Source organism: Sparus aurata, chromosome 3, assembly GCF_900880675.1.
Source record: "Sparus aurata chromosome 3, fSpaAur1.1, whole genome shotgun sequence".
NCBI classification, from domain to species: Eukaryota; Metazoa; Chordata; class Actinopteri; order Spariformes; family Sparidae; genus Sparus; species Sparus aurata.
Genome location: NC_044189.1, coordinates 16775665 through 16801249, shown reverse-complemented (window position 1 = coordinate 16801249; position 25585 = coordinate 16775665). Strand labels below are relative to the sequence as shown.

Below are 25585 nucleotides of genomic sequence, written 5' to 3'. Positions count from 1 at the left end.
TACTTGAGTAAAAGTTTATTTGATATCCTATTGAATGTACTCATGTAAGTGAAGTCATTTTCTAGCAATAACTTAAAGGTGTAGTTTGTCAAATATGGCCAAAATTCAAAGGTAGTTGTAGTTCCAAAAACTTAGGGGGCAGCGTATCACCAGAGTCGCCGTGCCTCACAGACAACTGCTCCTATTTGCTAGCTCTGCTTGGCTGTAGCTTTAGCTACCGCTAATAAGCGTGTAGCGTGGATAGCTGTGAGGACTGTGTTGGTGAGTTTGATTTAGTTTTCGTCAACTTTGAATGACCTTTGTTTCGCGATGAGCTAGTGAGGCAGTTAAGCACTCTGATGGTGTATGTATGGTGAATTTTTCTGTTTAGCAAACAAAATCGAAATACGAGTGTTTCTTGACATTTTATGAGTTTATGTTGTATGTAATTTATCATGCTAACGACTGACACAGTACAATGTTGTATTAGTAAAAGGCGGGCCAGGGCTAGCTGGCTAGCTGGCTTGCGTGCTAACGTCAGCAGACATCTTTGCAGCGCAGTACATAGACGTCTTTGACATAATGTCAACACTGTTCTTTTCTTGAAAATCTGCTGCTGGTCATGTCTTACAAATGTCTCCTTTAAATGTGAAAAGTACAAATAAATCTGCATTTTAATAGTACATGAATGTACTGTTTACTATAAGCTGACCTAGTACTCACCTGGCGGACTTTCAGATACGATTTTTGTGATTATAGGAATCAGATTTGTTTTTATCTGATTGCCGATGGACTAAATGAATTCAAATTTGCGCCACTGTGGCTCTGAAGCAGCATGTAATCTGCTAAATAGCTAGCAGCTAAAGTTATCGAATAAATGTAGTGAGTGAAAAGTTGGACCCAGATAATAGAAGCACTCAGTTTAATTACCGAAAAAGGGGACTTCAGTACAATACTTATACGTCAATCTAATCTGTTAAATGCCATCACTGGTTTTAAAGCAGAAGAGAAAATAGCCAGCAGCACATGAAGCCTGCCTCAACGGTTTAGTGTGCACTGTGGTAATATGTGTGTGCCTGTCTGACGTCCCTTTCTCTCATTGGAAATGCGTTTGTGTGTGTGTTGGGGGAGGGTCAATTTGGAGTGTAAAAGATCTGCATTCAGTCCTGTCCTTTGTCATCAGACTTGGATCACAGCCACATTCTGCCCTGTTGGGAACTTTTTTTGTGTGGGCTTATTCAAGCCTGTAGGTCCTGGCTCGGACAGCGACTGCTGCATCCAACCAGCCATCTTGCTGTTCCCCTGAAGGCCTCTACCAGCGCTCCCTGCTGCAGACTGGGAATCCATGCTGGCTTATAGACTAATAGGTGGTTCTTATCAGCAGATACTGGGGGTGTGTCCCTGCACGCACCCAGAATCAGTTCACTTGTTCTGCAAATACACACTCAACACATACTGTACAATCTCTTACTGTGATTAGCTGCTACCAACTCCTCATTTGCATGCAAACAAGCAGACATGACACACACAGGCAGAGACAGAAACAGGTGTTCGTCTTCAGTTTATTGAGACTGCCAGCCTTTTTAAGCATTTCTCTTTCTAGTGGCATCACAAGAAAAAAATCAAACATACTTATATCGATCAATTTAACCAGCGTTAGCATGAGTAAACAGGGTCACATCACATCTCTTTTACCTGTTATAGAGGGGTTAAAGCAGTATAAAGCATAAATATAAGCAGTCGAAACAAAAATGTGTTTTAAAAAAAGACTCAGCTATTGACAAGTCAAAACAAATACCACACGCACATCAGAGGATTATTCATGAAGTGTAAAGGTCTACTACTACTACTACTGCTCTTTGGGGCTTGTGTTAGATGATGAGCTGTAATTTTCTATGTTCCTATGAGTTGTTAAAAGGGTAACGCTACCAATTTCACCAATTGAAATGTGTTTACAGGTTTTGGGGAAGTACTACTGCATATGTGAAAAAAGCCGTATTTGTGTCACTTGCTTGAACAGATGCATTGTGTGACATCACTGGTTTATCATATTACACAGAGCCACCAAAGGCTTTATACTACCTTTTTTCACACATGCAGTAGTACTTCTGTGGACCTGTGAACTTTAAACTTTAAGATGGTTCCTCAGGGTTCCTATCTTAATTATCTAACTCACTGCAGCTTAATGCATAGAATGAATATACAACATAGGTAAATAATCACATTTTTTGTTTCAGTGAATTATATACTTAGATATTCTTAAACAAAATCTCATTTCAGTTTATTGCAGGGATCTTGAAAAAAGTTCGAACCGTCTGTTATGAGCTTGTCTGACCTTCTCTCTACATGGGATTATATCAGCCTTTCCCACAGCCGCACTGTACTATTTACACAGTTGAAACATTGATTTAGCTAGTGGCTTGTTGTTTGTAAGAGGACAAACCTGTGACATGTAGTATTGGTGAAAACTCACAGTGGGTTTCCTCACAAAGGAGAGAAAATCAGAGCTTTTTTTTTTTTGCTCCTTGGAGGCACACCGACAGTCAAAATGTGTCCGAAATGTAAATACAATACAAACACAGTGAACACATGCAGATACTCTCATTACAGGATGAAATTTCCTCTTATAAACACACCAGTCCTCCAGGGGTACACATGGGGACCAAACCGAAAAAATGACAGGGACAGGGAAAAAAAAAAAAACTCTTGTCGTCAAAACTGGATGAGTCACTGCTTGCTGTCCTCCAGCTTCATCTTCTTGTCCTTCACACGTCTTGTCTTCACTGTGGCTGCTCTCTGTAGGGAAACACACAGAATCCTGATATGGACTAATGGATTTTGTGGACAGAATCTAAATACAATCTGGAGGGATGTTAAAGGTGAATCACTGTATCGTGGCTGCTGTTGTTCACGCCTGCCACCAGAGGCCACTGTTGCACCAACAGAAAATCTCTTCACACAGTGACACATTTACATGTAGGTACCTAAACTGATGCAGTCACGCGAAATTCTCTGTTCTCTGGCACCTACATGCACACAAACTCACATGGGGTCATAGCTGCTCTGCTCTTTGGATTTGAGGAAGCGCATGGCAAGGAGACCGCCTGCCTGCACGCACAGCACCAGTATGATTCCTCCGATGAAACTGGACATGTCAAACTTGGCCTGGGAGAACTGTGGGGGTGAGCTGGTGTTGCTTCCATCACCTGGGGGAACAGAAACGAAGGGGTTTGATTAATCTACAGTGAAATGAGATGAAAGCCGGGGCTTTTTTTCTGTGAAAGCTCTGACTAAATTGCATTAGGGAACATTTTTACTCAGCTCTAACGGGAATCATAAATGTCTGACGCAAGTAAGAGGGGAGGGGGTGTAAAGGGATGCTGGAGGGGAGACAATATAATTTACCTGAGTCACCATCCCCTCCTCCTTCAACTACAGTCTCAACAACTGGGAAATAAAAACATGAAAAATATATTTGAGTTACTGAGGCATCTGGGAAACATCCTGTGTTCATTTTGAAGTGTATTGTTTGCTACCTGTGCACAGGTCGGACACTCTGGTCCAGCTACAGTTCATGGAGTTGTCTGCTGAGTTGCCTTCGTCAGTCACACACGTGCCTGTGTCATTACCTGCGAGAGAAATAACAAGCATTTTAGTGTGTGTGTACGTGTGTGTATGTGCACTGGTGCCACCATGTTCAAAAGAAATGCAGCAACAGTTCCCTCTTGGATGCCCCCTATGGTAGATAAAACATGATAAAGTGCCCTTCCAGTTCACTTTAAATGTCTCAGGACTCTCTGCTCACTGGTGCCCCACCTCATACAGCTGGTGCCCCCTTTATTCCATGCCCCTTCCCCTCAAGCCCCCCGAGTCTGCCACTGTGGAACTGTGTGTATCATGTGTGTTCCTGGCGTACTAAATAATTCAGTCATCTTGTACAAACCCGGGAAGCTTATGTTGCAGCAGCCATGATGATTGAATTACTATCAGAGGTCAGGGGTGTGTGTGCTAGTCTACGTGTGTGTGTGTGTGTGTGTGTGTGCGTGTGTGCGTGCGTGCGTGTGAGTGTCACCATTTGGACAGAGCCTCCAGACACAGCCAGTCAGGTTGAGCATGGAGTCCCCAACACATAGGTCACATGAGTCGGCTTGAGAACAATCTGTAGGAGGGATAAAGCTGGCAGTCAATTGGAAGAGTCACTCAAAACTAACCGATTGGCCGACGCACATTAATCTTCCCAGAGAAACATTTTTACAGCTTAAATATTGCGAGACCTCACACGAGTCTGGACAAAGTCGGAATAGACAAAAGGGAGTAGGCAAATAGAGTGATGCCAGAGAAAAGACAGCAGATTCTTAGTCATGTCTCATAGTTTTGCTTATTCTAAGGTTGTGAGAAATACTTCGGGACAGGCCATCGCCAGAGGTAGATACGGGAGAGAAGTTATCGAGGAAAGGCCCCTGGAAGGAGATCGAATTATACTGGAAACATCAGAAGTGTAGGAAGATACACAAACACGTTTCTAAAAGATCAAAATATACTGAGATGTTCACACAATAAGAAAAGCAAATGTAAGACAGATGAGGATGGACCCATACCTGACTGCGAGTACACAGAGGGCACCACTGCAACAAGCAGCAGTGTTGAGCAGAGGACCTTCAGTACCAGCTGCTGCATCCTGACAGTCACACAGCTACCAGAGCAAACTTTGGTGCTGGGAGAAGAAGTGGTTAGTTCTCAATAAAAAATAACCTCCGATTGTTCGAAAAAGAGATATATGGCTCCTGGCTGGGACGCAGAGGGACAGAGAGAAAGACAGGAGACACAGAGATCTGTGTAACATGAGCGACACACAAACTTGGTTTCCTGGCAACCGACTGGTACCACCTCCACCCTGCTGAAATACACACCGGTTTGGACAGAGTGATACCTCTTTACCTCAACAGGCAGTGCATGAACACTTATTAACTTATAAATCATTACAAACATAAACAACAGTGGGACAAATGACAGTACTGACTGCAGAGGTACCCACATTAACAAAAGGACAGACAGTCATTTAGGTTCAAATAATCTGCAATCAAAAAGCCTTTATAGTCATATTGAAACCCATTTTTTCTTTGTAAATTTTCATGACTAAAAATGACAGAGAAAGTACTGGCAAGATTTGAGATAAAGATAAGACAAGAATGGCGCTCAGTAGTGTGAGTACATATCTCCACCAAAGCCCAAAAGTCCTCTTTAATTCAATCGAGCCTAATGCAATATCAAATAAAACACATTCAAATCTGCTACATCCGGATTTCTTTTGGCTCTGCTTAAAATTATACTCACACATAGATACCAGCCACCTTAATATGCCGGACTTTTTAAAACAGGATCCATGCATTATTATGGGGCCAAGACTCATCCTCCATCCAAGTTTCGAGGAAACCCGTTTAGTATTTTTTGTGTGATCCTGCTGACAAACCAACAAGCAAACAAACAAAAAAATCAGTTATGGTCACAGTACATTTACAGTGTAGTGTATCTCTTTCCTACATTACATTAAAACACATCTAACAGGAGAGATGGTCAGAGGTCCATAACAGTTTCCCATGTTTTAAGAGGGCAAGTGTTAGTGCGCCGTTCCAGTAGTAATGTTTCATAATTTGATTAAATAAATCAAACTGGCTGATGGTAGAAGAACAAGATGCATTTCTTTGCTATGTGCCAATCTTCTTTTTGCAGGGATCTGGTGCCCTGTCCGGTTCCCTACAAGCCATAATTATTTTGTACTCTCCTGTCACACTGCTCAGATGTTCAAAGTGGTTATATGTTCAGGGATAGTGGTTCCCAAGCATGGGGCCAGGACCCCACAAGTGATCCCAAGATAAATCTGAGGGGGTCACACGCTTATTTCAAGAATAACACAGAAAACAAAACTGACGAAGAGTCTTGGCATGCTAACATGCGCACATTGACAATGCCAATATGCCAATGTTAAGCAGGTGTAATGCTTACGCGTTTACAATCTTGGTAATATGACCTTGCTCAAACAGAAGGGGGAAGCACCATAGTAAAACTAAAGAACAAAGTATTAACCGAAAGAACATAATCGGAAAAAAGCATTCTGGTAGGTAGGAGGAATCTGTATGATCAGTCGTGTAGGGAGTGGGCGAGTGGAAGTGTGCTGTAGGAGTGCGCTGCCGTGAAAACAAAGGAAACGATACAAAACCGAATGTGGAGGTGTGTGAGACGGGGGACATCATGGACGGGCTTCACTCCAGCTGTTATACGTAGGGTATTCCAAGCCCAGGTGTAAAGATTAACTCCTGCAAGTCTGTGGACCTGTAGAGAGAAGGCGGAGGCAGCAGATGGGCTGTCACATTAGTTTAGTGTTTAAGCATACTAACATTTGCTAATTTCCGCTGAACAAGAGATAGTATAAAACCAATCATTTCTACATACAAGCGCGTACCTTCAGTCCCTGTCTTATAATTTTTACTTACAGTACAATGTAGAGTATGCCCTTGACCTGCTTTTCATACCTTGCCAGTACTCATTCCTCAGAGATGAGTCTGTACATGACCTCTAAAAACCCTCTGGATTCTGATCATTCAGTGTCTTAAAATATGCCCGCCTTACATTTTGTTCAATGCTTTATCAAATGAAATACTGGATCCTTTCACCTGGGCCTTTTGAAACCCTGTAAGAAAGCAAACAGAACACAACTAATGTTCACGTCAAGGCCAAAGACTGTGACAAGAGGTGTCAAAATACCTCTTGTTAAGTGCTCACAAGCCAAATAAAGGTGGTAACCACTGGCAACCATAAACTAAAATAAGCAGGAATCTATTAAGCGTTTTCTTGTAAAGACTGGAACAGTCAGATTAAGACTGTTCATCTGCACTATCAGGGTACTCATTTTAATCAGTATGTATCTGATCCAGCAGTTAATGAAATATGTCTTGATGGATCCAGTCCAGTAAAGACAGATCTAAATATACTGTCGGTGCGAACACACACTGACGTTTGAGCGGAACTTACTCAGAACCCATGTAGCCAACATACAGGACACAGTCTGTGCGTCAACAGTCTATCACCTCTCATTATCACTTCAAATGTGCCACTGTCTGATGAGGTGCTGCCACGTCACTTATCAGTCCTCCCAGACATAAGTGATTTGTCTATGACAAACAACTCAGACAAGGTTTCAGGGTCCATGTATGAAGCCATGTGTGGATGGATGGATGGATGGATGGATGGATGGATGGATGGATGAATGAGCAAACACACAAATTATGATCAGAGCTAAATGTACAGCATCTGGACAACATAATTCCATCATTATCTACTCACCCCATGTCAATGGAAAGTCAGGTGAAGTTTATAAATCACTGATGATTTAAACATTTCTGGAGTTTCACAGTGAAACATCGTTGTGGCATTCTCCTAAATGGCAGAAGTAGATGGGGACTTGTTTTAAACAACTGAAAAACAACAACATAATATGGCTCTATACTACTCTTCCAGGGTTATCTAAGTCTTCAGATGCCCTGAGATCCCAAATTGATTCAAAGAGACAGTTTTCACACCCCTTTAAGGCTGAAATCTTCACTGTATCTGCTAAGCTACAAGTGTCAGTGCACCCTCTTTGGAACCATTATATGTTTTTTTTGGGGGGGGGGGGTTGTTTTTTAATGTTTAAAGATAAGTCCCCATTTAGTTTAGTTGGTTAGGGGAATGCTGCGATATTGTTTCGCTGTGGAGCGACAGAAATGTTGTTGATGGACTTTCCATCAGCATTGGGGTGAGTAGATCATCATTGAATTGTCAATTTTGAGCGAATGATCATTATCATTCCATACAAAACGATCAATCAGATGATCGTTTTGTATGAAATCATAATCCAATCCAATCCAACTTTATTTGTTAATCACTTTAAAAACAACCAAAGTTGACCAGTGCTGTGCTGCACAGAATAAATAAATAAGACATCACAAACAGGAAGACATAATTGCTCACATAAAGTGCAAAATACAACAATACATTAAAAGGCATAAAACATGAGTAAAAAATGCAATAAAAGTAATCAAAATAAGGAATAAAACCAAGAAGATCAAGTCGACCTCTTACAAGGTGTCAAAAGCTATGGAGAAGAGATGGGTTTTAAGAAGTGATTTAAAAACCGACAAAGAAGAGGCCTGTTTAACGTGCAGAGGCAGATCATTCCATAATTTAGGAGCTGACACAGCAAAAGCACGGTCCCCTCTGAGCTTCCACTTAGATTTAGGCACACTCAGGAGCAGCTGATCATCTGACCTGAGAGAGCAGGCGGGTACATAAGGGTGTAGAAGCTCAGAGAGGTAGGGCAGGGCAAGACCATTCAGGGATTTAAAAGCAAATAAAAGAATTTTAAAATGGATCCGAAATTGAATAGGCAGCCAATGCAGTGAGGCTAAAATGGGGGAAATGTGCTCATTTTTACGTGTGCCAGTTAAAAGACGTGCAGCTGCATTCTGTACCAGACGGGCGATGGAGGACCCACTGATCCCCACATTCAGTGCGTTACAGTAATCCAGCCGAGTAGTTACAAAGGCGTGAATTACTGTCTCAAAGTGCTGCCTTGAAAGAATTGGCTTTATTTTGGCCAGCTGCCTCAAATGGAAAAAGCTAGCTTTGACAACAGCCTTGATCTGACAGTTAAGATTAAGCTCAGGGTCCACTTTAAATCCTAGGTTTGTGATATTAGGTTTAATATACTGGGCCAAGGAACCCAGATCTGAAGGGGGGGTCCTAGTGGCGCCACCAAAAACCATCACTTCTGTCTTTTTATTGTTAAAATTAAAAAAGTTCAGAGCCATCCAGGCCTTTATGTCGTCAAGACACGTAAGTAACAGTCTGGCAGAGTGTTCATCTTTCTTTTTAAGAGGCACATAAATCTGACTGTCGTCTGCATAACAGTGGAATGAAATGCCGTGCTTCCTAAGTATGTAACCAAGTGGGAGCAGATAGAGAGAGAAGAGGAGAGGGCCAAGAACTGAGCCCTGAGGGACCCCACACGAGAGAGGAGCAGAGGAGGATACCGAGTCACCAATGCTGACACAAAAAGTTCGATCAGTCAAGTACGACCTGAGCCATTCCAATGCTACGCCCCTGATGCCCACCCACTGCTTCAAGCGTGTGATTAAAATGTCATGATCCACTGTGTCAAATGCAGCAGTTAAATCTAAAAGCACAAGGATAACACAGTCACCAGAGTCCGTAGCTAAAAATATATCATTAAAAACTCTTAAAAGAGCTGATTCGGTGCTGTGCAGGGTTTTAAAACCGGATTGGAAAACCTCTAGGATAATATGTTCTTCCAGAAAGGCCATTAATGTTGAAATCAAAGAACAAAAATAGGTCACAGACAGTGCTCCACAACTCCCAGCTGCACCTCTGCACATGAACATGCAAATGCACCAGCACCAAAAGGAACAAGTGCTTCGACCTTCAAAGTGTTTCTTTGTGATGGATGCTCTGAGTCACCGCCTGCAGTAACAGCGGACCAAGCCCTCGAAATCAGATACACTGAGCCCAGAATCACGACACACTTCTCAGCTCTGTGCAGTGAATACCAGCACCACCATCACCTCCTCCTTCCTCCTCCATCACACCGACGTGGCTCATGTACTCCCACCTCTCATATGCTCACTCACACATTGTCTGGGGCCGCTCTGCATGGTGGCTGCTTTGTGTGTCGGCGGGTCTAAAAAAAAATATTTAAAAAAAAAAGACTCAAAGGGATATTCCGCAGTCTTGTCAGACACGATTTCCCTCCTCCACGAATCCCGCCCCCCCCCCCCCCCAAAAAAAAAAAAACCTAAAAAAAAAAGAAAAACGGATGATACTGCCATTTAACAGCCGACGGCAACGAGACGACTTGTCAGTATCAGTGCAAAATTTAGGCTGCATGAGACACAGGAAATAGGAATCCACTGAATGTGTGACAACCGGGATTCATGATATTCCTTGGAAACGTGTCAGTCTGGGATGTTTACAGGAACAGTTCTTATAAAAGCTGTGATTTCTGTGGTGGTGTTTTGTGTCATGAGAATTGGGACGCAGACAAAGTGTTTCCTGAGGTGAGAGAGACGAAAACAGCTGTAATTTGGAAGGTGTCAGCGTGTTTCTTTTTTCTTTTTCTTTTTTTTTTTTTTTTTTCGCACTTGTAGTGACGTAGGAGGGGTCTATCTTCGGCAGGAAGCGTGTCCTAATATGGCTCGGGCTGCAGAGATCCCCCCGGTTGGCGCATTGATATGCGCGACCACGTCGCTACAGCCCATCCTGCAGCGCCCACTTATTATTAAACCGGGAAAGCCATGATTTCCCCGCTGCTGTTAGGACACTGCAGGTGTCAGGGGCCCCGTAGCATCAATACATTAGACAACACGCGTTACTAATCATATGCCAGCTTTTATTCGATTATCAGAGAAACAATACGACACATATCTTATGTGTTCGCATACAGGCAGATGCGATTCTTCACTGGCTTCAGGGCTTATTAGATCATATGGGTGAATCTCATGATTGACCGGAATGGGAAATATGTTTGCCTAAATGATGCAGACGCGTGTCTTTGCTTGCAGGTATAGAATTAAAGGGTACAGTAAAAACACAAAATATCACAATCAACACACATTTATAGATAAACACAATGAAGGAGCAAGAGGTACTCGATATTAAGGATGAAACAGAAAAATGTAGATAGAAAACTGATGTAAAGTGCTGTGTGCTGAGGAGTCTCACCTCAAGGCTCTCCTTACTGATTAAGATACCATTCATATAAACAATATGATATAATATGATATATTACATGTTGATACAATATGATATAATCTAATTATGTAATATAATTTGATATCATAACACATCATATCATACCATAGCATATCATATTATAGCATATGATATCTATATAAGATAGAAAATAAGTAGATCATAAGTGATAATAATAATAGTAAATGTTACTATTATAACAAGAAGAAGAAGACAAATTATGTGTTTAGGCAAAGCAAGGCAAGTTTATTTATAAAGAAACATTCAAACACAATTTAAAGCATAGAAATACATAAAAAATAAGACCATATGAAAATGTTAAAAACTGCATTTAAAAGTAAATAAAAAAAAAGTTATCATAGATTTTAAAAATGCATTAAAAAGACAATATAAAAAAATGCAAGAAAATTTTAAAAAACATGTAGATTTTTTAATATGAAAAGGAGGAGTTATGTCACATAACTCGTTGTTAATGGACAGTTTTCCGGTATTCAGTGTGTGTGTGTGTGTGTGTGTGTGTGTGTGTGTGTGTGTGTGTGTGTGTGTGTGTGTGTGTGTTTTACAGTGCGGGACGACTCCCCATGAGTCATCCTTATGCGTTTCAGCACCGTGGACAGCTACACAGCCCTGTCCCGGCAGCCCGCCACCTCTGAGCCCAGCCCAACACGAGACAATCTGCTCTCATTCAGCCGGGCCCCTGGGTCTGATTGAGAAAATGACTCTGAGCACGAGGTGGAGGGGTGGAGTGGTGGAGGGGTGGTGGTGGTTGTGGTGGTCATTATTATTTACCAGAAACGAGAACAAGAATGAACCGCAGTGGGAGGGGCGACTGAGATGCCGCATTTTTCTGAATGAAATTACTCCGCGCACGCCCCCCTCCTCCCTACTCTCCCCGCATCTTCTATGCTCGCCCCTCATTGGTCGAGCCTCCCAGTCGCTGACGTCAGGAAGGCTCTCTTGTGGATGAGTCCGCGCGCAAGAGCATCCATTCTGCCTCCCATAAGCGCTCCGAAGACACTCAAGAAGAAGAGATGCAGGAGACGCCAAGAGAGAGTTTGGTACAACTTTGATGAGGACAAGAAGGAGCACGGAGCGGAGCAAATACTGGGACTGTCCTTATTTATACTGGTACCGAGCTGCCGACACCGTCACCACATCTCCTCATCTCCATCATTTGGATCTTATCGGAGGAGAGAACAGACCTGAGCTTCTGTTGCAAAGGAACCCAGAAATCGTGCCAACAAGGTGAGATTGATACTCCGTTGTACGCATGTATACGTGTCTGTGCGGTATCTGTGCGGTGTCTGCGTGTCCATGTGTCCGTGCATGTGCCGGGGAAATCCTCCTCTGGTGCAATGAACCTGCAACAGTGTTATACAACAGGGACCTCCGCACAGGCAGGTGGGATATACCTCCTCACTCTGAGACGTGACAGGGCGGAGGATGAATGGCTCCACAATCCTCCTCCTGTGGGACCAGACGAATCTTAAAATAACATGTGTATATTATAGAAGGCATGCAGTGGTGATGGCGTGTATTAAATAACAAGGGGATAACACACCAGAGAGCACGAGGAGATTTCCTGAAATTCCCGATGGTGGTCTAATGTGCAGCACAGGGTGTCTCATTAAAAATACACGACAGTGCACGGTACATGGACACTCTGTCCCGTCTTCACACGGTGAGCTGCTTTATGTCTGAGGGAAATCTCAGACCGGAGCTCACTCACTTCATCTGGAAGTGTGTTTTACAGATTTAACCCGCCACAATGTACATACTATTAGTACTGTAATGATATTTTAGATGTTTGTCAAAGGTGCTCCTGAAAACGTGTGCAGGATTAAAAATCAAGGTGGACGACGAAAGCCAATGAAAGCCTGGATTTAAAGTGGCGTGCAATATTAATACATGTATTATTAATATAAGCTGTTGTATGTTAATGTCAGGTTGATCAATATTGTAGTGATGCATCCAGGTTCTGGTAACTCTACATATTGCGTTGCATTAATACGCCTGAATGTTTACTGATTACGATTGGCGTGACTTCCCGCAAAACTACAGATGTTGACGTCACAGACACCTCAGGAGTCAGCAGGATTATTACATAAAATGTACCTGCGGCAATTTAGAAAAATGCCAAGATGTTAGTACAAGCTGGGAAAATGATGCAAGTTCACAATGAGATTGAAACATGGTATTCATCTTCGTATAGTGCTGTTATTGCATATATTTTGTTTTTATAACCCTGAGGCTTTTTTCAAATTAAATACCACCAAGAAAGGCTTCGGCTCTAAATGATCCCGGCTATAAATAGATTGATATCACTGCTGCTCCTTCTAGAAAAGAAATATATAAAGAGATAATAAGAAAATATAAACAGAGAAAGATAATAATAAGTAAAAGTATAAGTAAAAGTAAGTACTATATAGGCTACATTAATAGGAAAAAAAATACACTGAAGTAATTAAAAGAAATACAACAAGAATTAGTGATGCAAAGAAAAGTAATATTGCAATTTTTAATAATTGAGGGTAGTTAACAGTACAAACAACAGTAGGATGGTGCACATGATACTGCACAGAAAAAAATGCAACAACGATGCAACAACTGAATCGGGTATTAGTCTAATCAGTGAACGCTGAATGTTTTGTCACAGTACTAACTAAGTGCATCTATGTATTATCCCTCTTTTGTAATTATAATTAAACAACAATACAGGACAATATATTATGTGCCAGGGCAAGAACAATTGTACCTTCCAGTAATGGTTGTATCTGTTTTTATGAGTTTAATATCCTAAGTCATCTGCTGCCACATCCGGCCTCCACAGGCTCAAACCACAGCTTCCAAATCAAGGCTGTTTAATGCGCAGATGGAGATGTTAAAGACCCATTAGAGCTAATAGCAACATTTTCTCTTCTTTTTTCTCTCTCTCAGGTTGTGTTTGTGTGACCCCTGATCAGCCATGATCCTAAACGCCTCTGACCTGGGCTGGGATGAGTCATCAGGCACAGACCCCTTCTTCCCTCTGGACCAGATGGACAGTCCACCTCCATATGAAGTCCCGCCCCTCACAGTGTGGGGCATTGCCCTGTGTGTTTCGGGAACTCTCATCGCCACTGAAAATGCAATAGTGGTCACCACCATCTTGGCCACACCGTCTCTCCGCGCCCCTGTTTTCCTGCTGCTGGCTAGCCTCGGATTGGCTGATCTCCTGGCGGGTGTCGCTCTGGTGCTGCACTTCCTCTTCCTGTTCTGCGTAGAGCCCAGTGATTGGTCAGAGTTGCTGACCTCAGGACTGCTGGTGACATCACTGACTGCCTCACTCTGTAGCCTGATGGGTGTCGCTTTGGACCGATACCTGTCTTTGAGCCACGCCCTCACCTACGGCTCAAGCCAATCACGTCACAGAGCCGCCATCCTCCTGCTGCTGGTCTGGCTGGGTGCATGTATCATCGGGGCGGGGCCTGCAATGGGATGGCACTGTCTTGATGATCCAAACTCCTGTTCTGTAGCACGACCTCTGACCCGGACATACCTATCACTGCTGTGTGGTGGCTTCCTGTTGGTCGTTATGGTGACCCTACAATTGTACGTTGGGATCTGCCGCGTGGCAAGGCGGCATGCCCACGCCATCGCAACCCAGAGGCACTTTCTCCCTGCCAACCAATCATATGCAAGCAAACACGGCCGTGGGAAAGGCTTCTCTCGGTTGATCCTGGTGCTCAGTGTGTTTGTTGGCTGCTGGATGCCTTTCTCGTTATGGGGGCTGCTGGGAGACGCGTCCAGCCCTCCTCTCTACACCTATGCCACCTTGGTGCCAGCGGCAGGCAGCTCGCTGCTGAACCCGATACTCTACAGTTTGAGAAACAAGGACATTCGCAAAGTGCTGCTCCAGGCCTGCTGCCCCCACAGATACACACAAAACACACACATACACTACCCTGTTGATGTGTAGACTGCCAAACTTCGCCAGACTCCAACCACCACACAATCTATGCCAGACATATCACTGTTTGTGTGCCACGATACACACATAGCTGCATTGACTATCATCCAAATCCAGAACATTGAGTGTCAAACAAGCCCCCCACACACACATACACACACACACACTCCCACACGTGCAATCAGCACTTTCTCAGAGAGAAGTCCTTCTGCGAACCAGAATGTCCTGGACTGTCCTGGCTGGCGGCCATTTTGGGATTAAAGACTAAACATACTGTCTTGTATGTACTTTGTGCCTCATTTTCAATCAATTGTAGATCCACTGGATCAGAAGACTGGCAAAATCACAGGGATGCTCTAAATATCCCCAATCATAAAAAAGTTGATTTAATATGTGTTGGCACTTTAAGACGAGAGGGAAGGAAGGTTTTACATGAAAGCCTGTCACAGTGTAATGACATATGTGATCCAAAGCCCAGTTTTATTTACTTGAATGTCGAGAAAACACAGTGTTAAAGATCTTTGAGATTCTATTTTGCACATGCTGTTATAAGCACTTTGAAAGGTACTGACCATATGTTCGTGTTGCACAACCTTTTTGAGATGAATTTTTTATACCGATGAATAATAAATATGCTTTTTTTCTACTGGGTGATGTCAGCACTCTTCTCTTCACCGCAGCCGAGGCTTTTAGTACGTTTGTCTCTCCATCTCTCACTCTTTTAATTCAGTCAGGCACAGACTGCTGCTCTCTGTATCCTAAATTATTTGGTGGATAAAGAAATCTTCATCACAATCACTCTGCACCCACGGCATCCTTTGAAAAACCTTCAAAGCAACCTTGGCACAAGGATACTGATTATGCAAGGTTTTTCTCTCCGCCTACCCATTTTTACAACTTTTATCCAATCGTTTTGTTTTCACACTCCCTACACAGTCAGCACAGGGCAGTGTGAAGAAGTCTCCAGCGCTGACATAGAGACGATGAGTCATGGGTAAAGCATGAGGAGCCTTAATGCCAAGAACTTGTTATCCCATTCATGACAGCATACACACTGTTCATTCTCACAGAAAAGACATACAAACAATCAGTGTAAGTCACTCTTTTATTTATTGAAATAACTAATCATTTGGAAAATTTAAGGCAGGAGAAACAGCTTTGGCAAAGCATGCTGTGTGATGAAAAATAAAAAAGGCACTTGAAAAATATGTGGTCCACGCTAAAACATCAGTCAGCTCTACGTTTGACTCATCCGCGGCAGCTGTTAATATTTTTGGAAGAAGCCGATCAGTGGGCTGTGTGGATAACAAAAATAAACCTGCGCTGACACAGAAATGCAATATATAAAAAAGGCACTTAACAGACAGTAGGATGAGGCAAAAATCGGCCTGATCCTATCGTGATTAAAGCATCAGAGCCTAGTCCATCCCTAGAAAAAGTTCAAAATAAGAAATACAGAACAGGGCAGAAAACATAGTACAAAATGAATCATGATTGATGGTGTTAAATCTCTGCATATGTTCAGTGCGGTGATCTCATCAAACACCCCAGGTGTCTGGCACGAGCGATACAAAACACACTGAATAATTCATTCATGAATCTGTTTATGAGCTACAACCACGTCTCATCCTAGAACTGTTCCCAGAAAAACCAGTAACGTGAGGAAAGTAAAAGTGATAGAAAAAATGTGCTTTAAAAAGGATAGCATTAATTATATTTAAGATATGATTCATGTAATTTAAACTTTACATCTATATCATATAACCTATAAATGAGGGGAAATTTTTCTGCGTCTGTCCACCGACTACGTACAAATACCGTCTATGGAAGAGGTTGTGTTCTTGGGTGTGTGCGCACTCTCTCTCTCTCTCTGTTACCCTTCGCCATAACATACAAAAGCAGATAAAATCAGACATTTGGCCAACAGCAAAGGGTATCTGCTGTTCAAATAGACACCAAGTTAAAGGCAGAGGTGACGCACAGACTTGCATCAGAGAACACTCTCACATCAATAACATTTCTGTGTCATCTAGTGAAAGTAATGACATAGCTGGATACAATAAGGCACACTCATAACTCAATCTTTGGACTTTTGCACCGTTGATCTGAATAATTTTAGATAAACACAAATAAATGGGTCGAGGAATGTCATTTGTTAACAGGTCACTGGTACATACAATGTGCTCACACACTCAAAATCTGACAGACGCACAGAAAAATGGACCCCTGCCTCACTGGTACTTGAATGTAATCGTAAAGGAAATATACTGATGTTGTTTACAGCTGGGGAAAGATACAGAGTACAGAAGTAGTGAAGGCGAAAAGTGATGGTGATCATTCGGACCACTCGTCATCGTCAAACTCGGACGAGTCGTCCTCACTGTCGCTGCATTCTACGGCGATACGACGGGACAGTATGGCAGCAACATCATTGCCAAAGTGATCCCTCTTCTCCTGCTCGCGCTGTGCCTCCGTCTTCCGTAGGTTGAAGCCTGAAAGGGCGGACAGTTATCATGAGTGCGTGTAATAGTTTGCAAGCAGTGTTCTGTCATTGTAGTCATAGAAACACAGTGATATATCAAAAGACTAAGATATTTCAAATTTTAACCTTAAAAGGTATGTCTCGAATGAAAATACCAGATTTGCCTCTGAAATGTTGTGAAGTAGAAATATATGGCAGCACAAAATACAGTACAAGAAACTCAGCCATGTTCTTCAAGATATATAGATGCTTTTAGAGTATTTCACTTGTTTAATTACTCAGCCAATCAGCAGTGCGGACTGTAAATATCCATTTCATATTGATCTGTTTCCTGTTACCTTGTCGGATGGCCTGCAGCAGGTCACTGCGAGCGTCACCAGCCGGCTCTGGCTGTGGTTTGGGAGCAGAACTGGGTGCCCCACCACCACCAGAAGGAGGAGGGGGAGCAGAGATGTGAGATGGTGGTGGAGGGCCAGGAGGAGGTGGAGGAGGAGGAGGAGGTGGTGGACCACCACCTGCAGGCATAGGCGGCGGAGGAGGAGGAGAAATGGCGGACATAGAAGGTGGAGGAGGGGGAGCAGGTGGGGAAGGATAGGCATTGGGAGAACTGGAGAGCGGAGGAGGGGAAGGTGGGGTATCGAAACCTGGGGGAGGCGGAGGAACCCCGAAGCCAGAAGATGGAGGAGGGGGAGGGGGTGCAGGGGGAGGGGCGAGGTTTGGGCGAGAGTTGGGTGGGGGAGAGGTCATGGGTGGTGCAGGAGGTGGGTGGGTTGGACTCAGCACACTGGTACGCTTCTGGGCTGGTGCTCCGTACCCTCCATCATTATACCTGCGTGTGTCAAGGAGAGGAAGTTAGACATGTGGTTCAATATTTTTTTTTTTTGCAGCTGCAGCTCATGTACATCAAAGAATCACAGGCTCAGAAAGTGAACAGCAGGTTCATAATCTATTTTGGTTCTGTTGAACCCTGTAATCTGCAGTGCAGCTGTATAGTACATGTGCGTTCAGTACGTGTTGGCAGGGGCGGCAATGTGCTGGCAGCATGTGTGTGCTGACAGCATGTGTGTGCTGCAGCATGGGGGCTGACATGCGTGAGGCTACTTACGCCATGTCTGGAGGTGGAGGAGGCAGGAAGTCATCACCGGGTGGGGAGCCAGGGTCATAGGCATAGGAGCCAGTACTCTGCTCGAGGCCTTCAGAAGTGAATCCATCCCCAGATCCAATACTGCCATTTAGAGCCTCAGAAGAATTCCTTAAAACATAATAAAGACATCTTAATCAGTTCAAATACCGTGCTATTAATGTTCTTGATAACCTGGAAATGTTAACAACCTTGAAAGTGACAGCAAGCATCTGTAGATCTCATTAGCATATACAAAGTGCACAACAGTTTGCTTATGAGAAATGACACTGTAAGATTTATGAGGAAGTATCATTTAAAGCAGATGACAGAAATAGTAACAGTGACACTGGTGGTGACTGCTCCACAGCGCTATAATAATAACACAGAGTGCAGTCACTTAGACAGCAGTTCGAGATCGGCTCGCCGTTCAGTTTAGCAGCGTGAATATTTTTCTCCTCATGAGTGCTGGCTTGTGATTGAGTTACAAACAAGTGGCCAAATAAAACGGCAAATCACTTTTAAAATACATTAAGGAACCCATCTCAGCAGCAGCTAGTAGAACTATACTATAACTGTATGGTTCTGCTCATCAAAACATTACTTTTAAGTTGTATGGATACAGGAAAAGATGTATGTATAGTAAAAAATGGAATCACATAAACTGTGTACAGACATGTAAAGTAGTATTTTGTGCCGTTTTCTGTCCCTACTAGATTGTTTTTAATTGTTTATAAAGTGCAGAAAAAATAACATACAACAGAAAAACAGGAAGCAGTCAAGTCAATCTTACCAATGAGACTCTAATTTGCTCTTTTAATGTATCAGAGATTTTTAGATAGTAGTCTTTTATGTTAATTCTGATTTACATGTCTACAGTGATCATTATACATCACATTCCTGGTGTTATTCACACACTTCTTTTCTAATGACAGCCAGCGTTACACCCAGCCCCGTGAGAACATTTTCTAACAGGATGTACCACCCATATCACTGTGTGCAGATTGGCCGATAAGACAAGGGAGACTGGAATTTAACATGAGAGGGCCAATTCTGTGCTTTTGCTGTGGCACCTAGTCAGAGAAAAATAAAGCCATCTGTGGTGGCTAGCTATCCAATTAAAAATGTGTAGGCTATGGATAGAAGAAGCTTCAAAAGCAACAGGTAAAGCTCGAGAATGAGCAGGAAGAGCTGTCTCCTGTTGCCGTAGCAGCAGATGAGTCAGGATGTGAGAGCACCACTGTCTCATCTATTAGCTCGGGGCGAGGGGATGAAGTAGAGGGCTCTTTAGCTAGCTAGCTAGCTAGCTAGTCAAGCTCAGTGGTTTTCAAACACCTTTGTTATGAGGCACGCCATTTATGAAACAGTATTTCCAAGGTAAACCTTTACGTAGGATTACAGCCAGTGGTGGAATACCAAGTACATTTACTCAAGTACCTTATAATTTTGAGGTGCCTCTACTTTACTTTGGTATTTCTCTTTTATGCGTCTTTATTCTTTTTTGACTACATTTGAGAGGGATATACTGTATTATTGGTATCCAGGGTTGGAAGTTACTGATAATATCTACACTTAGTTTAATTAAGTCATTGTTTGGGTACTTGTACCACTGAGCAGAACAGAGCAGGAGCTGGGAGTAATGTAGACGGAAGATTACAAGAAGCAGAACCCTCTTTGACTGAATGCCTTTTCACAACGGTTAAAAAGGGAACAACACTCTGAGCATTTGAGAAGAATACTTTGTTCTTTGACTAGAGTACTATTTTACTACCAGTAGTTTGACTTGTGTTGAAGTAATATTCCAGTAATCTTACTGCACTCGTACTTGGGTACACATTTTTAGTACTCTTTCCCCCACTGCTTTTACCTGACAGAGTAGTTTTACACTTTGGTATCACTACCTTTACTTCTCTCACAACTGATTATATCTATGTAATTTACCTGGCCAGCTCCCAAAGCCCACCTTTCCAGAACTACTGGTCAACATAGCCTGCACTCACTGTGAAATTAGTTTGGAACGCGGGAAAGAAACACACTAAGAAATTAGGATGATCTTTCTTGCCTTCGTAAAACTAAAGTGTCAAAAAATTACACCTGATTGCATTAATTGCATTAATTCTATGGTCAGGAGAAGAGAAGCCAAGGAGAGGAGAGTATCTGAGTGTTACTTCTATTCTAAAAATGACTTAAAAAATTTCATTATCAGGTGAAAATCCAAAGATTTATGGGCTGAGTTAAGCCCCAACTGTTTCATGGTCCTAACAACACCTCTGGAATAATGAATCAAGCAATCATTTTTTACTTAATGATGAAATGCATCCAAAAGCCTCCTGGGTCTGTTGATGAACACAGCTTTGTACCAACAAACACACACATCACCTTGCAGAGGTCTTAACTACATTTCACTCAATCTCTCTCAACTTACTCCAAATCATTCTTTGGCACCACAAACTCCTCCCCCATCTTACGGCGTTCCCATTCCTCCTTTCTTGTCTTGATCTTTCGGGGATTGAGCGTCCGTTGGTTCAGATGGTCTTTCTTCTCCTTCTACTCAGACAGGAAATGGAAAACACGTGTCATGGAGGGTTTGATCCTTAAATTTGATACAACTAATGTTGTTTTGTTTCAATTTATTAACTGTTCATTTGTTTGGTGTGTAGCAGCATATTTTTGTGTCTCACTCTGTGCTTGCGTTTCTCCTTCATGATGTCCTTGGTGTCCTGCAGCATCTTCTCCTTCCACAGGTCAAAGAAGTAGGAGGGATCAGTGTAAAACTTCAGGGCCTCCTTTCCATCATCACTATAGAGAAGCGTTTTCAAACATTAGAATTACTAGGTACAAGTAACACTTTACATTAACTTGTGTCCACAGACAAAAATAGCATGAAGTTTATGCTGACAGATCCTTAACTGGCATATGTTTCAATAAAACATTCCCGTTTTTAGAAACAGGCTTTTTTCTTTAGTCACGTTCTACATAGCATGCAAAAAGTGAAGATACAAAATTCTGTAAAAACGTATAATGGTCCAATTAACACCACTTTGTTCTTATCACAATGTCACCGTGTTCTGGTTTTGGATTAATCATGCTTCTTATGAAATGTCATGCCTCATGCATTATTAATATACAAGATCTCACTGATATGTGTCAGCTGGGTCGTGACACATAAGCGTATCATTTTCCTCAAAGAATGGCTTCAGTGCTGCTTTGATTCAATTGAAGAATATCCTTACAAGCGAAGCCATTTACATTTAATATAAACGGTCCAGTTTGTTTGGTCAGAGACCATATTCACAAGGTGGCAATATTCCTGTGACGTCATGCTTCGGGTTAGAAGCTCAAATGCTGGGATAATGTTAGGCTGTCATATAAAAATAGCAAATCTGACAAATCATTACCATTTCACCACTTCCTGTTGATGGATGGCAAACACTTCTGTTAGCATTCAACCACTTGCTAGTTAACATTGTGGTTTTATTTCTTCCAGTGCGTGTCTCTTCTATGCTTAAATGAATGAATGTCCACGATGTGTTTATTTTTTTTAGAATTAGTTTATGCTTTTCCGATCATTATTGTAATACTATCAAATGGTAATGCTAGCTAGGAAGAGGTTGAATGCTTACGTTAGCTGTTGTCCAATCGAAGCTAATGGGTTATCAAATGTTATTCTCAAAATGTATTTATTGTCTTGGACATATTTATTTAAGCCTAGAAGAGACATGTCCTGAAAGTAATCAAACTGTACTGTTAGCTAGGAAGTGGCTGAACTCTAATGTTACCTACCTGATGATGAAATATAATGTTTTACCTCGAAAAAAAGCCTGTTGTCCCTCCGGATTTTTTCTTTTTCTTACTATCTATTGTCTTTTTAGTTGCTGATAAATCAGGAAGCAGTGAAATGATACTATTAGCAAACTTCCCTATGTTTATACTACTTGGAAATCAGCAATACCACATTTGAGCTTACTACCCTGAGCATGATGTGAGGAAAATGGCTGCCGTGTGTCTGAGTTCGATGAGATTTGTCATCATGTATGCTTTTCAGAACAGCAAAAACAGGTTAGATGTTGATCACAAAAATATTTTTCACATGTTGATGCACCAATAAAACGAGTACTCATCAACATGATGAACCTACAGGGTTCACAAAGGTTGGCCACATGTCTCCTGAGCATGAGCAAAAACATTCTAACACAGTTTTTGACATGTACTCGATATTTAGTAGCATAAAAATTGTGATTCTTTTCTTGAACCTCACTAAGATAAACACAGTCAATAGTGATACCCACTCCTTGACGATGTTTGAAAGCATATGCAATAGAGAGATGAGTTTAAATAATGCATAACCCTAACCCCGTGACAGAACTATAGAATGCATGTGTGTGTGTGCACATGTGCATGCACGTGTCCCCTTATTATTCCCTGCATTTTATGCTCCAGTGAATGCATATGAGCCGTGGGTGGGAATCTGTGCATCTACTGAGCCATACCGGTACTGGCTGAGGTAGTTGAGCGGTGGCGGCGGATTACAGGTCGTGTAGGTGTCATTTATGGGCATGGGCAGCGAAGGTCTGGTGAACAACTGCTGGTCCTGGGTCAGACTGCTGCGGAAGGCCTTGCGGGTAGTGATGGCCTGCAGAGAGACTGAGAGAGAAACAGAGGGGAGGTTACTGAATATTTATGGAGTTTTTATTGAGAAAGTAATTTGAATTTTTAATTAGAATTGCAGTCTCCAGTGTAAAAGCGGTTTTACTGGCTAAACAGAAGATATATTATACAATTTTATGTTAAACTCAGTCGTATTCACACTAATGAACTACTGTGATATTAACACAAGTAGTACCATGTGGGTGTACTTACCCTCTTCTTCTTTGGGGTCCAGCTGGGTGACTTTAACCTGCAGACGATCCACTCGTTCTCCCAGTGAATTCACTCTAATTGCAAATGCTCCAGCCTGGACAAACAGCTCCCCGAACACATCCTCTGCATATTTGCCTACACAGACAAGTTTATGATTAGTATCAATTAAAGTATTTGTCTCAAAATCTTCACAACTACATTATAATAAACGCAGCTTAAACGTGCAAATACACACTGTATTTTAATGACACCCGAGCACACACACAGCATTCACTCACTGAGGCTGCCGAGCTGGCGGATGATGTTGGCCAGGCTGATATTGGTGACACATTCCAGCTCACTGCGAATGTTGTTCGGGATGGTCTGGCGACACACATGCCGCGGCTCTATATTTCTCGTAACCAGAGGCATGGTGGGGTCTCGTGGATAGGGGGGCCCAACCCTGAAGGAGGAAGAGAAGGTGGGTCAGTTGAGCCGAAGACATACAAACATAAAAGGACTAAAACACGAGAGATTTATTAGCATGCATTACACACAGCTGTGAAACCAATGAACTGAGAAGCTAAATCAACAACCATTTGGAAAATTGGCCAATCATTTTAATAGAGTCCAACTGATAATACTGGCTAGTTTTAGCCAATCACAGATACATCAGTACTGACATTTAAGCTGTCCAATATGAGCCGGTATCAAACCTTATTTTAAAAAAGTGATTATAACGCAGACATGTACAATCTTGTATTCATTTACAATTACCAAATTGAAGTTTATTGTTTCAGTGCACTTTTGTCATTTCAGACTATTAAGTAAACTGTAAAAACCCTGCCTTTGTTACATCTTTGTCTCAATGTTTGATAACCACATTTGAGGGAGCAAAAAATGTGTTTGCATTGGCTGGATATATCAATATTTCCAAATACTGGAGTATCAGTCGGGCTTTAAATTTCTCTTGCAAAATGTACCAAACAACACAAGTCCCAGCATTTCAATCGTGAGGGGAGGGATGCTCCTTTTTTTACGATATTTGTCACTGTTAAGTGAATATGTTTTTGTTTCAGAATCATTTGTTTGAACAAATAAAGATTTTTTGAGAAGTCGCCATGGGTTCATTGCATTTATTTATTTTTACTGCTTTATGATTGTTTTCTAGTTACTTTGTAAGTCACATGCTCATGGGACACCCAGACATGCATGTATAAATAAATCCTGGGACAGACAGGGCTAAAGCAGAAGCAAAACTAAAGCTTTGCACTGCTCAGCAAACACCCAGCATCCACCCAGTTTATGTGAAACTGGAAACATTTCAGCATCAAAATAGCAAAGAAAGGAAAAATAAAGATTTCTTCTCCATTGTGCTGATATATTGTATTATATTGGACGAATCACTGCCAGTGTGTGTCAGTGTAAACTCCCCACACAAACCATTATCTCTACAGTGCCATATGGCATCTGTTCAGAAAATGACAACTCCCACAGGCGCTCAGAGGTTTGCAGTGACTTCAGACTCTCCCTGTCCCTCTCCACTGTCTACCAACACAGTGCTGGCAGGCAGATTTTTAGTTGGCTGTAAGTATATCCCTGCAGTGATTCCTGTTCCCCTGCTAGGCTGCCTAATTACAAGTTTTTCATGTTCACGTTGGGGCTTTCGCAGAATGGTGAGGTCACGATTCAAGCGTTTCTGGGTGGATTCTAGTGTCTGCACTTTTCCTCGGTTGACAGACACATTGTTGATACGTATACTCAAACAGAGGATAGTAGAACAGTGTCGTGTTTGTGCCTTTCTTTAAGAGAAGTCGAGCTTGTAGTTGAATCCCAGCTGAGGCACAACCCTGCACTGTGTGGTTAGTGGTACGCTCCGACAGTAACGTACAATCAACCGCTCTCTGTCAAATAGACGAACTGAAATTGTAAGGGTTTAGCTGATACGTTTAATATGGTGGACAACTTTGAACTGAACTTTCTTCCTGCATCAGTAACAACTTGAAGACCAAATGAATCGGAAATGTAGGCTAACACTTTCACGCCAAAACATTAGCTAAAACAGGCTAAACTGTATCTTAGGATTTCGGCCTTGTCAGAGCAGGAAGTAACGTACAGGCGCCTCTTAACTCGAAGAAACAACCAAAGAAGCGTATTTTTACATCTTCCAATTTATGAAAACAATACTTATGAACCGTTTTCTACTTACCGTCAAAACTACCAACTGTTAGCCCTCTCTATAATCTGGTTGTTGTCCTGTCTCAAGATTTCCACAAGAAATGTAGAGCGGTACAGTATGCGGACGAGCGAAACCGATCACAGAAGTCCCGGAATCGTGAACTTCTGATTGGTCGAGCGGCCGGGTTCCTCAAAGCTGATTGGCCATCGCGCCTGTCGCCTGTGTTTGCCGAGA

General features: G+C 42.3%; 3 protein-coding genes across 4 annotated transcripts; 1 reads left to right on the top strand and 2 right to left on the bottom strand.

The window, feature by feature from the left end:
• Positions 1–1523: 1523 nt before the first annotated feature.
• Positions 1524–9751, bottom strand: cd164l2 (CD164 sialomucin-like 2). 2 transcript variants are annotated; one of them, XM_030411337.1, is made up of 7 exons: positions 9663–9751; positions 4578–6309; positions 4052–4138; positions 3516–3608; positions 3385–3426; positions 3026–3185; positions 1524–2775 (listed from the first exon to the last, which is right to left on the bottom strand). In XM_030411337.1, exons 2-7 carry the CDS (start codon positions 4654–4656, stop codon positions 2760–2762), a joined length of 477 nt encoding a protein of 158 aa, XP_030267197.1. In that variant the 5' UTR covers positions 4657–6309; positions 9663–9751; the 3' UTR covers positions 1524–2759. The 2 variants fall into 2 exon arrangements, with proteins under 2 accessions (XP_030267197.1, XP_030267196.1); XM_030411336.1 differs by lacking the exon at positions 9663–9751 and having other exon boundaries at positions 4578–7590.
• Positions 9752–11723: 1972 nt separating this feature from the next.
• Positions 11724–15377, top strand: gpr3 (G protein-coupled receptor 3). The gene is made up of 2 exons (XM_030411256.1): positions 11724–12027; positions 13720–15377. Exon 2 carries the CDS (start codon positions 13748–13750, stop codon positions 14738–14740), a length of 993 nt encoding a protein of 330 aa, XP_030267116.1. The 5' UTR covers positions 11724–12027; positions 13720–13747; the 3' UTR covers positions 14741–15377.
• A 441-nt stretch (positions 15378–15818) lies between these two features.
• Positions 15819–25529, bottom strand: wasf2 (WASP family member 2). The gene is made up of 9 exons (XM_030412883.1): positions 25382–25529; positions 23472–23635; positions 23194–23328; positions 22824–22977; positions 21015–21132; positions 20759–20880; positions 18319–18465; positions 17552–18042; positions 15819–17223 (listed from the first exon to the last, which is right to left on the bottom strand). The coding sequence occupies exons 2-9, from the start codon at positions 23602–23604 to the stop codon at positions 17066–17068; spliced, it is 1458 nt and encodes a 485-aa protein (XP_030268743.1). The 5' UTR covers positions 23605–23635; positions 25382–25529; the 3' UTR covers positions 15819–17065.
• Between the last annotated feature and the right edge of the window lie 56 nt (positions 25530–25585).